The 18,786-nt window shown below is 39.1% G+C and overlaps 1 protein-coding gene across 4 annotated transcripts in view; it reads left to right on the forward strand.

Annotated features, from left to right (window-relative positions):
- GHR (growth hormone receptor) overlaps positions 1-18,786 on the forward strand; it is a 130,656-nt gene that overhangs the window by 56,726 nt on the left and 55,144 nt on the right. For all 4 annotated transcript variants that reach the window (XM_015848673.2, XM_015848674.2, XM_032441512.1 and 1 more), the window contains exon 3: positions 11,806-11,885. In XM_015848673.2, coding sequence (XP_015704159.1) covers positions 11,816-11,885 — 70 coding nt within the window. In that variant the 5' untranslated portion in view covers positions 11,806-11,815. The remainder of the gene's footprint in view (positions 1-11,805; positions 11,886-18,786) is intronic.

Consider the following 18,786-nt stretch of genomic DNA (forward strand, 5'->3'; position numbering starts at 1 on the left):
CTTGTTTGTGACTGGGATCAGATCCAGATCTTCAGTCAAAAGTGCTACTAGTGGACTGATATGTACTTAATCATAAAAAAGAAAAACACTCTTATTTTTTAGCTTTAGAGTCGTTCTTCTTGCCTTGCTTTATCAGTTCATCATATAATTTGAAGTGTTTGCTTTTTACCAGTTAATGATACAGTCATCAGTAGAACAATTTAATTTACTGTTAAATAAATTGAGTTAAATTCTACTGCTGTTAAGTCATATGGTACTGCAGACCTGAAATCAAAGTTAAGATTCAGTATGAACAAGTCTGGCAAAGACAGGTATTATGTCCTGGAAAAAGGCTGAAGGCAGTCATATTTTGTTAACTATTATGCCTAAAATAGAAAGGAAACGAAGAATGAAAGCATAGAAGTATACCACAAAAAATACTTACTTTTTTTGAGTAAAATACTCTGTATTCCTTGGTGTAGCCTCTTCTGTTCTGGCTCTTTGCTCGTCCGATAGAATTCTGGGTACACAGCAACTCATAAATTTGCTGTTTGAGAGTTGTTTGTGGAAAACACATTTTCCAGGCTAAATATAATACGCAGAGCCAGTGAGAAAAGTAAGATAAATCAATAGGAGTCTGCCCTCACATACGTGGTTTTAAGTGCTTTAAAAATACATAGCAACAAATCAAGCCTTACTCTATATGTACCACTTTAGCATCTATTGTGTGTGACCAGCAGAAATATGTCAGCATGGTTTGGTCTTTGCAGAATTATGTGAGATGTAAATCTAAATTTTGGAAACGCTAATCTTGATATATCCACATTAGCTGCAGCTGACTCGCTGTTAGCTGAGCATCTGCAGGCTATTTTACCCCATCCACTGTGTTTGCCTATCTTGCAGTGGAAGCCGCTATTCTCTTTCACCGCACTCTTAAGCAGTTCTGCTCTTTTAATCTTTTCTCCTCTTGGAGGCAACCTCCAATTCAAGCTCTTCTGCTTGAATTACTAACAGAGTCCAAGAAATAGGAAAAAGGAAAAAAGGGGCAAAAAAAAAAGCAGCAGCTCCCCATATCTCCCTGCACCGATGGCAACAGGAAGAAGTGTCCTCTACTTTGGGCTGTGGGCAGCAGGAAATAATGGGAAGGAAGAGTTCATGCAGGCTTAATTTATTTCTTCTCTTCTAGGTAGAGGTGTCACAAGCTGAATAGCAACTTTTCATGGGCACTGTCTGCTTTATTAACTACATGCCATAAAAATCAATCAAACAAACAGAAAAAATGGCTTAAAGAATCCTATTCTTAAAATAAGCTAGTCTTCAGTTTCATTTGCTTCTCTATAAAGTTCTACCATAATCTCCATTAATTTATGAATCATCTCCTAATAACAGCTGCATTTTAGCGTGTCAAATGGCTTCCAGTCATCTGAAATGTAAATGTACTGCTCCCATCAGGACAAATTCTTCTTGGGCAAAAAGTATCTTTCAGGTTGTTTCAAATAAGCTGTTTGCTAAAAAATCCCATACTGTGTTATGCAAGCTTCCTACTTGCCAGTGGTATAATTCTTCAGCATTTCAGTCTCAAATTCTTCTTCAGATCCTTATTCAAGCATATGTACAAGCATGCCTAGCGCTGTCTATGTCGAAATTTACAACAATTATCTATATCACAGGAACTGAGCTCTGTACATGTTTTAATTATTAAGACTTAAAGTCTAATAAAACCCTTTAATGTGAAGGGAAAAAAAAAAAAAGACACAGAAAAGTTAAAACACAACTGTAACTGTTTTGTAACTTCTATGTTTTGAGGGCATTCCTATTCTGTAAGGGCACAGCTGCTGTATACCTACCTACTGGCTGAGCTATTTGGGAGAAACCTGGCTGACCCACAGTCTTTGCTTTTTGGTGAATTCTCTGTGCACTGCAGAGAGCATCTGGGACTGGAGGAAAGCCTGCTTGTCTGAGGAAACATAAACATAATTACAAGCCAGCCCAAACCAGGCCTTTCTTACCAACAAAATAATTTATAGACCACCATGATTCTGCACTAATTGTTCTCTGCAACCCTTAGAACAGCTAACATTTGGATTTACTTTCTTGTCTCTGAAAGAGCTACAGATTTGGAGGGGTATGGGGCTTTTTTTATATGTAGTTAAAGCACCCTGTATCAATTTATATTCAGAGCTAGCTGATAACATGACTGATAAGCTCTCTAATCTTTGCAGGTGATCTCATATAATCTGTGAAGGCTGCAACAGAATAATATCTTCGAGTAACTCTATTGAGTCATTATTCTTTCTAGCATATGAGTCCAGTCACCTGTTATCAAGCCGGATTGTAGTGCAGATTCTTGTATGCAATAAATGAACTATAAATAATGACTAATTTGCACACTACATCAATTCAAAACTAATGACTCTGTCTACTGTGATATTCTGTGGTATAATTAGTGTTGGGAAAATGATCTATGGAGATAATGATTTATCTAAGGTTGCACTGCATTGTGTAATAGGATTTAGGAACAGTCAGACCCGTTCTTCTCACTGTGAATGCTGTTGCTTACACACAATTCAGGTGTGATTGCTTTGTGTTCTACACATTTTTGGGAAGAGATTTTTGGTTGTGTGTCTTCATGGTAGAAGATGATACATGAAGGATGTGGAACTGTTGGAGTGGGTCCAGAGGAGGGCCACAAAGATTATCAGATGCCTGGAGCATCTTTTTTGTGAGGAAAGGCTGAGGGAGTTGGACTTGTTCAGCTTGAAGGAAAGACGGCTCTGGTGAGACCTCCATTGCGGCCTTCCAGTGCTTGAGAGCTTATAAACAGGGAGTGACTGTTTACACAGTCTAATAGCAACAGGGCAAGGGGTAACAACTAAAAGAGAGGAAATTTAGATTAGATGTTTGGAGTAAATTCTTCTACTCAGAAGACTGCCAGGCTCTGGCACAAGCTGCCCAGAGAAGCTGTGGTTGCCCCATCCCTGGAGGTTTTCTAGGCCAAGGTGGATGGGGCCATGGGCAGCCTAATTTGGTGAGTGGCAACCCTGCCCACAGCAGGGTATTGGAACTCAATTGTCTTTAAGATCCCTTCCAGCCTGGGCCATTCAGTGATTCTGTGATCATTAGGAACTCTGTACAAATAAACAAAAAATCATCTTTGAAGTTACATGGTAAGGTCTATCTAGAAATGGAAGAACCCATGTACATTTCAGAGATACCTGTGACTCTAGATGTACTCAGTGTAAGAACCACAAAAGGGACAATCATGCTCTTTCTCATTAATATAGACAGTTGCTGAGCATGATCGTGCTAGTGAAACTGAAAGCTGTAGTTTAGTCTGCAGGGCTAGCCCTGAGTGGGCAGGTTACTGATACACTGATTAAAACTGAAAGGACCAGTTGTTAGGGCTTCTGCTGACGGGCTCTGAAGCCATTGTTGCCATTTGCTTCTGTATGGAAGGGGATGCAGTGGGAATGCAAGGCTGCAAAGAAGAGTTAATGATGGTCTTATACCAGAAAAGACCCTTACCAGGGTAAGGCTGTACAAAATTTTCTGTGGCTTTGGTGCAATGTCCTCACCCTTAGTCGACTCATTTTTAGCATAGTGTGTGTCTAATGTAAGTCCTGAGATCTGGCTTGGTATAGTATTTTGTTGAATAGCCCTGTTGAAACTGGCAGGAGTATGAGCAACAGTTCTGTGGAAGTTGATGAAGGATCAGGCTCTTGGCTGCCCCTCAGGGCAGGTAACTTATAAAGTTCATCTGTGGACATCTATTTCCTCATGCTCCTGTGTAAAGTAACAATGATAGGAATGGAGAAATGTGAATGCATTTGTCTGCTTTCATTACAAAAAAAAAAAAAAATTGAGTGTGCTCCCAAGTTTCACTTTCTTTAAACATGATAGGCTTTCTGCATTGAAGGAGTTACCGCATCTTTGGAAAGAGATGTACTACCACTACCTCGCTTATGCTGAGCTCTTCTGCACGTAGTGTGTGTACAGAACTGTGTATTAATCCCTTAACGTGGAGGGGAGAGGTTTACATCTACTACACTCTAGTAGTTACTATAGCTAAAGACTATGGTATGTTCTTTCTGTTCATAAGATAGAGTTATAGATTTCTTAAGATAGTTTTGCTAATTACTCATGAGTTTCAGAAGAATTAGTTTTTCTAATGGTTACAATTCTTAATCTCTTAATGCAAGTCATTAGCTCTGTTGTGGTTTGTTGGGATTTTTTTTTTATCTTCTACGGCTATATTTTGAGATGACTGGCAATAAATTCACTGTTCTCATTAACTCACTTAGGCAGATAAATTGTCGTCTACAGCAACACTCCACATGTTACTCTGCTGTGGGGCAGTAGTGTAAATGTAGGCACGCTGCTTCCTTTTCTTCTCTGAAGATGGATGAAGGCACTGAGCCCACTGTAGACTGTATGGAAAACTTTGTCAGAAAACATTAAAAGATCTCTTAATTAATAAATTTGGCTAATTAGCATCATAATTGGTAACCTCATTTCTATTGTTTATTGCTCATTTGACAGGAAGGTCTTAAATTCTTCATTAGTAGGGGCATCATTAGCTCTTCGTTAAAGAGGCATGGGGTTTGACTGAGATCTTTGATTTTCTGATACAGATTTTTAATTGCAACCTGCTGTCACCTGCTGCAACGTTTCTTACTCCAAAACAGACTTCCTTGGTGCCTACTTAGAAGATGAACTACATGATTTTCATCTTCATCGAGCTAGTGACCTTTAAATAGGTCACTCTGTCCAAGGACTGTAAGCACACGCACACAAACTAAAAAGAAAAAAAAAAAAAAAAAAAACAAAAAAAACCCCACTTCTTTGTGAAGAATTTTTTCAGGACCAGTACTAATTGAGGTGGCTCAAATAATGGCATTGATATCGCTGAAAATGTGACGTGGAAGAATGGTTGCATTGAGTCTTTAGAAAATAAAGCACTAGACTCAGTAAATACATTACAATGACTTTGAATTAATTCAGGTAATGCAATAAGCTGTTTTCTCTTTCTGTATTTGGAGATACTAAACATACTAGTCTTGAAAAATGAGCGTCTTAGCAGCTTGTGTCTTTTATGGCTTTTGGCTTAAAAGATGCAGAAAGCTGTATCACAAGAATGTGTTTAATTTAAGCATAAAGGCTCTAGACATCCTGTTTGGATGGTAAATAAAAATGTTGGTGTGTTTTTAAACTACTTGTGGTGGATATAGTCTACTTCTTTTAATGCAAGGTCCTTCATAAAAACTTTCTTTAAACTCTGTTTCTGGATATTCTAGTTTTTAGACCTTAACAATGAAAGTAGAGGAAGAAGTTGAATGACTTTTTAAATCTTTGGACAGCAATCTTCAATGAGTTATTTGCTGCTTTATGAAGATGTACTTTGACAATGCTGTGTGTAAAAATACAACTTTTATTCCCCATGGTAGTATCGTATGGTCTCTCTCAAGTTTGTATTTGCTTAGACCATGAAAAATGGAGCTCAGAATTTTTTGTGAGGTTATGTGAAATGTTTTGTGCATTTATTCAAAGCAGAGAGCTAAAAGTGGCAAAGCTACTTTTGGTGGATGCACACAGGTTATATATTCAGATTTACATGGACTCAGAGTACCAAATTTGTGGAGAACAGAGACAGGAAACTACGCTGGTGTGATGTTACAGAAGAGGCGTGAAAATTGATTTCAGTGATGTTGGTTCTCATTACCAGAGAACTTCCTAAACAGGCAATTGTACTTTATGTTTACTTGATCACTTGGCTGTAAGTGAAATCAACATAAATCATATCTTAAACTGGTATGAACTTCAGGGCATGCAAAGCTGCACTAATTTAAATGCACTTTTTACAGATATACCCTCTGTTAAGCTGATCAGTCATTACTTGTTGACCAAGCAATTTTTAGAGGATGCAAGTGACAGCATGTGAAATGTGGAAGTTTTCCTGCTGCTTTCTGCAGATAACCAATGTGAATATGTGAGCGCTTCGAGTCAAAAGTGGCTATCTAGAAATTCTGTTCCGGTCCTTTATCATTTACAAACTTTCATTTAATTCGGTATTTAAGTCGAGGAGCTTCTTAATGTCTTACAGGCTTTGTTATGTAGTCTTTAGTCTGATTAGCAGCGCATGAATAATGTAGCATTCAGTTGAACCATGTAATTAATTTATCCCATCGTAATGAGCTGTTAAGTAATTCCATTAGTCTAGGATAAACACTAGGGTCCTTAAGCTAACTTTTACAGCTTTTTGAAGATATCTTCTGTGGAAAAGCTTTGTATAAATACAATTAAAAGTGAACTCCCTGCCTCATGACAACAACTGTGCTTTGAGATCTGAAAGGCAAGTTTGAGTTCAGGGTGATTAAAAGAAACAAAGGAAAAATTCTTGACTATAAGCCAGCCTGGATTCACCTGCGGCCAGAAGAAAATTAATTATTTATAATCACTCGAGTGGCAGCAGCCGTTCTCTGCCTATCATCAGTTGATGCTGTTGCAGAAAAGTGGAAGAGCTGAGGTGCTGATTTCTTTACAGTAAAAGTTCTGGAGCATGATTGGCTGTAGTTGCCCACATGCTTGCTAGTTCACTTAGTAATTTGCATGATGTAAATCCTAGTATTAGGAGGGTGACTTGCAAAGAAAACATTACCTGGAGCAGTAGAATCAGTCTGCACTATGGTGGCAATCCAGTAGGCATATTTAAGAAGAACCTTTTGTATTAAGTATTCAAAATAACCCTGTAAGTTCCAGCCCAAACCTCCTGGTAAAGTTGCACTGGTTGCTCTCTAGCATGTCTTTGTTTATGAAGGTGCTAAGAGCTGTGGTTGAGTTAGGAAAATTACTTAGCTGTTAAACATGTAACTATGACTGCTAAAATCAGGTATATTTAACTGCTGTTAAATAATAACTGATTTTATTGTAGATAAAGAATTACAATGCCATGTTCAGCTGGATTATTCTAGAAGAGCTTTTATTAAAAGCTCAACATAGTGTCTAAAGTCTGGATTCATTGAATAATATGCGAGAATCTATAACCATTTGGTCAGTTTAAGTTTGGTTTTAGTAGGAGAAATTGTATAACACAGCTGTCAAGGCGGAAATCAGTTCTGATCAAGGTGTTAAAGACATCCATTAGAGTAGAGATATAAATAAACTGAATCAGTACTTGTTGAAAACTGTCAAACTTTATCTTGAAGTGGAGCTTTCATGTAGTCTGTATTCCAAAATGAATAGTATTTTATTTAAAAAAAAAAAAAAAAAGTTATTGCTTTTATAGATTCTGTTTCCAGCTTAAATACTTACATCTGTTATAAATGATTTAGCTTACATAGAGCTCTAATTGAGAACATAAGATTGTCTCTATTCCATACTTTCCGTTTATTATGAAGATACATTTATTAATAACACCCATATTTGCATCAAGCCTTATGCCAGACCCCCTTTCTTCCCCAGTGGGGCTGTCTTTTGTTTTTGTGAGTAGGGTTTTTTGAGAAATGTGTCCTTTTGAGATTTGTTTATTTGCAACACATAACCTCTATTTCTGTGGTATTATGCCTCGTTCTTTTCACATCCTGGATTACCACAGACTGTAGGTGAATGTTGTGCTATTCATCCCAACTGAGACAATCCATTATGTTTCTTAAGATGGTCAAGTATGTGGCACAAGGACTCCATAAAAGCAGGCAATCATCCAAGCATTTGTGATGACTCAGTCAAGCTGTAATATCAGAGTGCCAGCAGAGAAGTCTTTAGGTCTTTGGCAGCTTTGGATTGTGTTGCTTTGAAGGTCTTCAATTCATTTCATCTGTGGATGACTCTGTCCTGTTGGCATTTAGTGAAGTGAGAGTAAGCAGGCAATGTGATTTCAGCAATGTGTATTGAGTGAAACCTGGGTGATTTTTGTAATATAAGAAGGTAAAGATTTTGTTTTCCTGCCACTGATCTTGCCATGAGATAGCTTGTAAGGAATGTATGCACTTCCAAAAATAAAGGTATTTCCTCCCAAAAATTCAGCAAGGGTATGCACATATATCTGGTATTTGAATACATATGCTTTAGAGTGGCACAGAATTTGAGAGCCTGAATTTGCATCTGCTTCTTCTCACATCCACATGCACTGTGACCTCTTGTGTGCTTGCCTGTTTGAGATTTAATGAAATGGTTAGCAACGTACAGAAAGGTAAATCTTCTCAGGTTAGTCCTTCATTCAGTTATGTTGTTTGGTTTGCAGCGGAGAAGCCACCTTTGGTTCTGGAATAGTTGCACATGTGTTATTTGGCAAGCCAAGTGAAATTGAAGGAGGTTATAGGGGAAAAAAAATCTCATATTTGGAGTGCTTGGAGTACAGTGAGTTAACGGAGATGGCAAAAGCAGAAATTCCTTCTTAGGCACAGTTTAATGAAGTGTAATATTTTTCTTTTCAGGTCCTTTCACATTCAGATTCAGGAGCTATCTAAACATAGAAATTCCACTTCAAACAACAGTTTTGTGTATAAGTAAAACTCGTTATGATTTGCTCCAAGTATCAATATTGTTATCTGTCCAGAGTAGATACAAACCATTCAGCGTGCTCTAACTAAACAATTCCTTTTCTCAGGAATTTTCTTAGCCTGGCTTCCCCGGTCTGTGCTGACTGTGTTCACATCCCACTGAAGAGTTGTGTTTAAATTTGCTTGTGATTGACCTTACTCCAACAGAGCTATAGAAAAGGGCCAGGAATTTTTCTGTCCTTTTTATAACTCCTGGCTCTCTTTCTCTACTGAAGCAATTAGCCTGAGCTGACCTCTAGCCAAATGTTCCTGTGGTCAAATTTCAGCTGCCTTGAGGACAGTCAGCTGTTGTAATTATTTTTCTGGTTTTAGCTCTCTTCGTTCTTTCAAACTGCAGGAGTTAGGTAAGATATAGTTTATTATCCTTTAGAATAGCATGTGTTACAGGCACTGTAATTTCTTGATCTACTCAGTAACAAGAAGTTTATTAGTGGTACTTGTCTTTCATACATGTACATGTACCGACAGTCTTGGGGAGGTTGATGTTACTAGATTATAAAAGGTTGAGTTTATCCTGGAGCTGATCAGAAGAGAAAAGCTGACTCTCACTAGGTTAATGCTGCAGCCTCTGAACAATGCTGCCCTTGTGAGCTTGCACAAGTGTTTAGAGGAACAACAGTGGATTGTTACAAAGCAGATATGTGAGACCTTTCAGTAAGAAAGTTGTCTAATGGTGTAGCAGATGGTGCTTCAAAGAAATCTTCTCTATAAAATCTTGTTCTGTACCACCAGAAACAGTATCATGATGGGCTCCTGCTTCACTACAGATTTTCATCCATAATCCTGTAGGCATAGTGGTACAGCTGCGGCTTGACCTCCAGTAGTTCTGGAGTAGACTTATTGCATCTCAGCAGTGCTTTTTGTTTATGTGCTGGATGTAGAGAGGTGACACAAACTCTGGTGCATAATATCCCTTGCAATGCTCCTTCTGACTGGGGGAGATCTTGGGCATGAGACCTGCCACACAAGCTCTGGAGAGGAAGTGGAGTTTCCTTTATCCGGGCCTGTATGGAGCACAGAAGACTTTTGTGTTTTCAGATGAGGGCAGTCACCATTTTTGAGCCTGATCCTGTTTGTATCGGACATGTTCAGAGTACACCTGTGTGCTACAGTTCTTTGTTAAAATAATGTTTATGGATTCGTTTTTGCTGAAGCAGTTTCTTGATGGTATCACTGCATGCAGCTATGTAAACAAGAATACCAACACAAGAGGAAGAGCAGTACTGAAGTGATATTGTGTCTATCTGCAGCAGTAAGACCTTGCTGAAATTTAACGTGATTCCTGACCTCTGGGATATGTCTGGACTCCTGGGTTAGTGCTTTGACTGTCAGACCAGTTTTCCTTAGAGGAAGCTGAGATAGCTCCTAATTCCAGTGCACAAACAAGGGGGTGGCCTGTGGGAACTGATCCCCTTCTCATCACAGAGTTCCTTGGTGTGGTGTGGTTACAGAAACCAAAATTCTACTTGCAGCTGTTCTCTGAATGACCAACACTGTTGATGATTTTGTATGGAGTACTCCTATGTGGGTTGTAGGGTTTTTTGTAGCTGTTGTTAGGCAGGAAGAAGTAGGAGAGTTTGGAGAAGAGTGGTAGGAAAATTAGCAGATGGTGGTGGAGACGGGAGAACTGGGAAGTGTAAATAGAGGCAATGTGGGATGTCTGGGTGTTACAGTGGAGGAGCGGGGTTGTAAATAAAGTAATGCTGTGCTAATGTCTGTGAAAGAGAGAGCAAGGCTTTGGGGAGAAGGTGGAAAGGCTGTGGGGATGGACTGTACATTAGAGTGGAAATGTCCTAAGAGGGGAGAAACTGATCAATGCAGTGAAGCATTTCTGTAGAAGGTGTTTTAATAGGAGACAACCAGAATCCTTTAATCATGAATATGGATGGAGTGGGGACCAAGTGAGACAGATAAAAGTATAGTTGTGCTGGGATGAACCTCATGCTGTGCCTACTTTGCAAATAGGAGAGTTAGTTTCTAGTTGCTCTGCAAACTTTTACCCAGCCCTGTGCTCTCCAGCACCAACTGCCTTCCACCACTCCTCAGTTTTGCTCCACAGACTCTCACATCAGCCCTAATGCCTCACACACCTGCATCTCTCCAAGCCGTAGGACTTCTGCGCCTTTGGACAGAGCTGTGCCTGGTGGGACAGGGATGAGCACTGCAGCTGGACATTCCTGTAGCAGCCCCAGCGCAGCAGGAAGCACCTCCCAGTTTGTCTGTGCAGTTGTAGGTTAGGCTTTGCAATGTGGTTGGAATAAATTTTCCCCATGCTGGGCATGAAACTGGAGAATTATTGAGTAGTCTTGCTAATGAGGGTGTGAGAAATACATTCTGATTTTCTGGTTTTGTTCTAAACAGCATGAATGAGAAATCTGGCATTAGTAATAATCGCTTTTTTTTCCTGCAGTGTGAGTAATCTGTTCTCTTGGGGTGAGAAAATTAAGTAAAGCAAATTATCTTTTAAGTTCAATGTGAACATAGTTTTCCATGCTCAGCATGCTTGTGTCTTACAGTTGATTAATTCAAACTTTGCTAACTTTGGTAGGATTGTTATAACAGCCAAGTTTGCTAGCACCAGTTGTTTTATTCAGTAGCACCCAGTTAAAATGTTGCTCCACAGTGGACTCCGTAGTTCAGTTTATTCTGCTGATTTGTTATGTCAGATGGAAGAAGAAAATGTCTACCTGAAAATACTCGTGCATAGAGTCAAAGTTTGCTGTACTACTTTATGGTCAAACATAGACGTGTTATTCCTCTGTCCCCCCAGCACTTGTTTTTCACTTCATGCAGATCTAGACTCAGGAAGTATTATATGTGTCCTGCTAAGACAAACACAGCATCAGGGGTGCATGAGCTTGAAGTCTTTGTTCCCTGAGAGAGATTGTTCTTTCCTACTTTCACATTTAACCTAGGGTAGCTGTTAGGATCCTTTCCCCTCAGGATGCTCTGTATGGAGTGTGGTTACTTTGGTAGCTTCCTGGAAGCAAGCTAGAAATACTACAGGCTAGAAATTGACAACACTGATTTTTTTCTTCTATATTAAATGAAATAGTGATGCATGAGCTAGTCTCCTTTTTATTAGTTTTTTTACTATCCGTCTCCTAATTCAAGATGATGTATGACTAAGTGAGGCAATAAGCTGTAAACTAAATATGCTTCTACTTTAAGTTCAATCAGAAATTTAATGAAAATAGATAATAATTAAAGTGTCATGAATCCATAATAATATTATTTTATAAAGAAACTCTCTTGTTCTTTATTAATACAGAATTAGAGGTATGGATCTTCGGCATCTGCTGTTTACTTTGGCACTGGTCTGTGTGAATGACTCACTTTCTGCAAGTGATGGTAAGTTTTTTTTTATGTCATTCTGTGCCTTTGTGCGTATGTAGAACTTAAAATGCGTAATATTTTTATATTATATGCATTGTGACTGTGCAAGTTCCTTGATTGTCTTACCTGGGTGCAAAAATGAAAAAAAAAAAAAATGTCAGTCTTTTTGTAAATGTGGTGGGTAAGATGGAAAATGAAAGAGGAGTTCCTAGACAACACCAGGTGTCTGGAATGCAGGTGGTCCGGATCAGTGACGATGTTAGATCTTAAGATTTTCTTTGTTCCCATACTGAAAATATGGAAGAATTGTGTGGTGTTAATTTTTAATTGATTTTTTTTCTTTTTTTATTAACAAGCATATTTAGTATATTTCTCTGATAAAAGTAGAACTATTTGAAAGTACAGAGGAAGCACTTTAAGGCTGGGCTTATTTGGTCTGAGGCCAATATGAACAAGTTGCGTCAGAAATACACTTAGAAATTTTTAGTAGAGATTAGAAAAGGGATTTGAAAGAAACATGTAAACTCAGGCAGCCAGATGGCTGAGGGTAGCTAGAAGAAACCTTCCTAGCTAGGTGAAGCTCTGTTCATGATTCAACAGATTTGCCCAAGATTCACATCCACAGAATGTACCTCTGACTTTCCTCAGTTGTTCTCTTTCACAACCGTATTCACTTTAACTCATCCATCTTCTAGATTAAATGTCAGGTTTTAAATTAATCCTTCCAGCTGAGCTTCCTCTGATGCTTTGTCCTCTTGCAACCAGCAATGCTCTGTAGCCATTTCTGTATCACCCAGAGGCCTGCCTTGAACCTGGTTGGTCCTCTGGGGACCGGTCTTTTACTCATTTAGGACAAAAAGTTCCAGTTACCTTCAGTGGGATCTTTGTTGTTGTGATCAGACTGATCTGCTAACACCAATTATGATCTACTCCTGTAAACAAATAGAGAACATAAACTGCTCTGTCTTGATGTGGCCTTTGGGTAGTACAGTATGTTTTCCATAATTACTAACCTTACACAAACATGTTGTTGCTTCTCCCAAAACTGCACAGTTGCAGAACTAAGCAGGGTTCCTTAAACAGGTACCACTTCTCACCTTGTGGCTGAAACCAGTGCCAGCAGAGAAAATCAGGGCAGCTTGATGAGTAATCTGGAAAAAGTGGAGTGGAAACAGCTTCCACAGCAAGCTGTAAACAGACTGATAAAGTATTCAATGACAATTTCTCACATCCCTCAGTTTATTTCCTCTTTCTTTGCTCATTAGTTCCAATCCTACTTAAATGTTACCAAATGGAAATTAAGTACAGATAGAGTTGCTAGCCATGTTTTGTTAGTCCTTCTGCTGTTATTTTTGGAATATGATACGAAATCAAAGGGCTGTGTAATAGTTGTCTGTAATCATACCTGGTTAAAGGTGCAATAATTTTTTTTCTCCCTGATACAGTTTTGGGTTATCTTGGAGTTACATACTTAGCATTTCTAATCACTTATATTTACAGAATGACTGGAGAAATACAAGGGGTATTACCTTACTGCTAATCGGGACATTAGACTGCAATAAGATATAACTAGAACTCAGGTGATAAATTTTCAGAGAATTCTTCTTTAAAGGTCATTTCATTTATTATTATGAGCTCAGATTGGAAGAAGACAAGTGTCTGTATTAACTTCCATGTTTGTGGCTCAGATTCTTATCCTCAGTCAATGAATGCAATGAAGGCAATGAATGGATCAAGTTTTCACTTCTTTTCCCTGTTTTCATTTCCTACTTAGAGCAGCACTTTCATTCTGCTACCTGCATGTCCCGATGAAAATGAGAGTGCCCATTTAAGAAGTGCATAAGGAAATGTGGTGTAATGAAATGTTTGCTTTTGTATTAGAATTGGTCTATAACAATGTTAAGCCTTTATTGACTTCATTCTGTATCCTTTTCTGTCTTCAGATTTTGTTAAAAGGAGAAGTTTATGATAGGAATTTGCTGAATAAAGCTCTGTGCTCTTTTTCTTTTCCCTGTTGCATACCACTCTTTTAGTTAGGTGTGTGAACTGAAATAAAGTTTGCAAATTCCTCCTTGGTTCTGCTGAAATGTGGAAAGTTGGTATTTCTAAGTGAAATATGAGACATGTACCAGCTTCTATTCACTGTCTTTCGGAATGGCCAGTAGAACAAAAATGACTGTGTCCTGACTTGATCCTTTCTCCACTGTGTGTATATTACAGTATCTTCATTAAGTGGGCAAAAATAAGCCCAGCTTGGATGTAGTCTAGTGGACCAGTTGATTTCTCTCACAGTATGTAAAAGCGCGCATGGACTTTAAAATCCTTTCCAGCTGAGGCGTGGTCCAGATGTCCTAAGTAAATATCTTTGTGTTACAAATAAAACTCAACCACAGTGTCACCTTTTATTTGGTGGCTTTTTCTATAGTAACTTGATGAAATAGTTACTTCTATCAGCTTCCCTCCAGAACCCAGAACTGAAAAACATTTTAATTGTGTTCCTTTGTTACTTGCATGTGTCCTTATTTGCAGTAATGCTATGAAACTGCTTGTAAAGCAACAGCACTTTGTCATCCTGAAAGTGGATTTTTAACACCAAGCTACTTCTGAGGCCCTGACACTTCTGTGCTGTGTGTGGGAGATGGCTGACTGAAAAAGTCAGGCAAGGAAGTTTGACTTGAGCAGGAATAAGGGAGATAGCAGCACAGAGTACACCCATGTGTCATACTTGCATGATGTAGATGAGGTTGTTTTTCTGCCAGTAGAGTTTTCATTTTTCTTTTTTTTCCATGCGGGTGTGCCGGTTTCTGCAAACAGCTTCCAGCCTCTCTCCCAGCTCATTGCTTGGTGATAAACCCTGACAATCTCACAAAGCTCTGCCCAGCACAAACTTGCTGAGACCTTCCTATAAGCTTAGTTAGATGTACTACATACTGGATATGTTGCCACCGGGACTGGATGGATCTGCAGCATCAGATTTACTGGAGAAGTTCACTTTAGAAATTGTTTGTTTTTATGTCAGCGCAGTGTAATATTAGCAAATCTTATACCAAAGCACATTTCTGACACAGTATACACTGATACATGGAAGGAACCATGTAAGAACTGCATGCTTTTGTGTCTTGAAAGTAAAGCTTACATTCAGCTGTACCAGTGCCTGTGCTTCAAGCTGAATCTCAGCAGTGGGGTCAGATCCACCCTTGGCACACACTTAAATCCCATACGTGTTTCCTCCTGGCAGGAAAACTGCTGTGAGGCCAGCAGCTGGCAGGAGAACTGCACAGCATTCAGGACCAGATCTTGGACATTTAGTAAAATGTTTGCTTTCTGCTAGGTTTGCTGGAGGCTTTCCATTGATTTAGTTTTTGTGCTCTCCTTCTGCCAAGAGCCTGGCTTGCTAGTTGCTTAAACAGAGGCTATGGCTAGAGTGAGGGCACAGGGTGCCCACCGTCACTGAGATGGAGATGCTAAATGTGGCCAAGTATGTCTGCTACATCAGGGCTTCATGTGTGGTTTGGAGTTGCAGCTCCCACCAGTCTGGGGACTTGCAGCCTCCTGCCAGCTGGACACTGAGCCATACACTGCCATACACTGTTCTGGAGGTGCTTGCAACAGTAAGGGCACAGTACAGGCAGAGAGAAGGTGTGCAGGCCACAACAGAGGGAAGGTAATTTTTTAATATGTGTATAATTAAAGCAAAAGGCCCATTTTCACAGCTCTGAACACGTGTTTGTAAAGTCAGCAGAACTGCAATTCCTGATAATTGGGGTTGTTTTGAAGGTGTGAGATTGTGTACTTCTGAAAATTGCAGAGCTTTGTTTTTAGGTAACAAGGCACGTGAACAAGAGTCAGGAGTGATTCATGGATGTTTTGCTGTCTTCTGTGCAATAGTAATCTTGCTTCAAGGAAAACTACAAGCTTGTGTTCAAGTGTGCACCAGCTATTTGCTATTGAGATTAACGTAACAATGGTGTTTCAAATATGTATCTAGCATAGGCTTAAGTGTTTTGGCATGGGTAGCAGCTGACATGGAAAGGGTCTGAATTGCCACAGGCGGAGGTTACAAAATGCTTAGGAAGTAAAATAAGTTTTGTCTGCTTGCTCCTTGTCTATGACCGATCAGTGCAGGTCATGTAAGGACAGAGAGGATAAACCTGGAATTAGTCCCAGTTAAAAAAAACAATACATAACCTCATCGTTCCAAAACCAATTTCTTCCCAGTGAAAGAAGTAGGAAATGTCTTTTATCATTTCTTTATGATACTAAATCAGAGTTTATTTTACACTATTGCGGCTATGCTAATTCATTCTCTGGAGTGGGCTTAATGAAATGTTTGTGTTTTCTGATAGAACTGTGACAGTATTTTTCAGTAAACTGGTTTTGTGCAACAATGATTTTAGGAGCTGCAAACCTGAATTGACTGTGCCTTTTGTCTCATCTGACTTCAGGAATGAGTTTAGTGTTTTGCATCACTTTTTTTCTTTATTTTTTTCAGTTAGTGTGTGAAACTGTTATGCTCAAATGCTCTGTTTTCCTTGGTTTTTTTTTTTCAGAAGTGTAATCAGTTCGTTACCCTTCTGAGACACGTGAAATCCAGGCTTTACTTCCATGAAAATGTCATTCTATTGTGCTACTGTCTGCCCCTTTACTGTGTTTGAGTGCTTTGTATGTATTCCATGTCCAAGTTGAACTGAGCTTAGGTGTGCGCTAGGTGTCAGAGCTGCCAATTATTGAACTAGAGAGTTAATCCACAGGCCATGTGTAGGTTTTATTGTCATTAGAGACACTCCTGGGCACATCTGTATGGGACTTAGAGAGATGACACAGGGCCTGTAGGACATCTGTATTGTCCTGGAATAACCAAAAGCTTATTGAGCTCTATAAAAAGCTTAAGGCCATGCATCTCATATGCCCTTGTACTTAGTTTACAGGCAACTAAATTAATGCCATCAGCTGCTCTTTTTTCTAGGGACAGTATTGATTCTCTCTGCACTGATTCTATGGGAGGTTGGATACCTGAGGATTACACCTATATATGTATGAATCATACAGAGACCCTCTAGGTATGTAAAATACCTGCATGAGACTTGCAGACAACTCATAAAACCTATAGGGGACTTGTGCCTTTTGACACAGATGCTGGAAAGTAGGCAGTTTGAGAAAGTTGTAGATGTCTTGGCTACTGGATTTTGGCCTAACTTGAATAAAGAGCAATATATAGGTGTCTGGATGTCTGCATTTTGAAAAGTCTCATGCTTACATTTGCCCTAGAATATTACTAGTTGGAAAGGACCTACTAGGATCAATTAATCTAGTGGCTTGCTAAGGTCTATATAATTCTGCATACATTCTACTGTGAAATGGCGTGGCTGCTCAGCCATGTGTTGTAGGTCTTCTGTTGCCATCTGAGGTGAGGAGTCTTAATGGATTGAAGGGATAACTAAAGTTGTCTTAGTGTCACCATGAAGTTAAGTAGAAGACTGAAGTTGTCTAAAGGCATAATTTTACTTTTTTTGATGCACAGAAGAATTCTTATTCTAAGCAGTAAGGTGCTGTTGAGTGGATTCTTGGCTGAGAAAGGGGACTTTCCATTTGTTCCTGGAGCTGAGAGATTTCAAGAACTTCATTATCTAGTTTGAAATTCTCAGTAAACATCAGTGACACTGTGGGGTTTTGACTGAACCCATTTTGTGATTTGGGCAAACTCACATTGCATTCAGTGCAATGACAAACCATTTCTCATGCGTGAACATGTATATTTAAATTATCCTTTTTTTTTTGTTAACAGGAAAGTTATATATTTCCAGATATAACTATTCTAATCTCATTTGGAATAGGAGGAGATATTGAGAAAGGGCAGAATCTCTGCCTTAAGCTGCAGACTCCCTTGCTTCTTCTTTGTAAATAATAGTATCACAATATAGTCGGTAGTCACTGTGTCTGTTTTCTTCTCCTTAATTCTTCCAACTGACATATCTTTGCTAGTGTCAGGAAGCTTGGCACAGCTAAGCACAAGTTATACAGCTCTGATACTGCTAAGCCATTCCTGCTGGAAAGATCACTCATTTTGGCAGAGAACCAAATGGTATTTCCATCATCACTGTCTTTCGTGATAAGGCTTGGCTTTGATAACTGTCAGAAAATTTTGAGGGAGGGCCTTGAGTCTAAGCATTTCTGAGTTGCTTTCGCTGCTCTTACTTCTTGATCAGTATGTATAACAGATAATTATTCTATCTGGACTAATGTGACTTCTTATGTACAGAAGAAAGGATTTCATTTTATCTTTCTTCTTTGTGTGGATAGCATATATTATTAACAAGAAGAGACTTGGGATCTCTAAGTGTGGAAAGTACATTCTGGAAATGATTTGTAGACAGGACTATCTTTTGTAAGAGAACACGGAAAAGAAAAATGTAGTCCTAAAGTTTTCAGTTATAGTAGTCTTAAATTATGCCCTTCAAAATCCATATTTAGGTTTGTAACTGAGTATATCCAGTAGTTGAAATGATGGTATGCATTGCAAAAGACTTGTGCCTTTTGTCATTTCCTCTAAAACACATCTGTGACATCGAGTGAAGAGTTTTGAGCTTTTGGATATCTTCACTCACAAACATACCAAAAGACCACATTGTGAGCAGTCAGCTTCAGACACCCTGCCGTATAACATACATACCAGTTTTCCTGACCAGTTATCTCAAATAAAGAGAGTTGTGGTCAATGTAGTTGAATCAAGATGTCAGCCGGTCATGAGCAGCGTCCCCCAGGGCTCAGTGCTGGGGTCACTTCTGTTTAACATCTTCATTGATGATCTTGATGAGGGGACTGAGTGCACCCTCAGTAAGTTCACAGATGGCACCAAGTTGGGAGGGAGTGTTCATATGCCTGAGGAGAGAAGGGCACTACAGAGGGACCTGAATAG

The sequence above is a fragment of the Coturnix japonica genome, chromosome Z (assembly GCF_001577835.2).
Source record: "Coturnix japonica isolate 7356 chromosome Z, Coturnix japonica 2.1, whole genome shotgun sequence".
Taxonomy (NCBI): domain Eukaryota; kingdom Metazoa; phylum Chordata; class Aves; order Galliformes; family Phasianidae; genus Coturnix; species Coturnix japonica.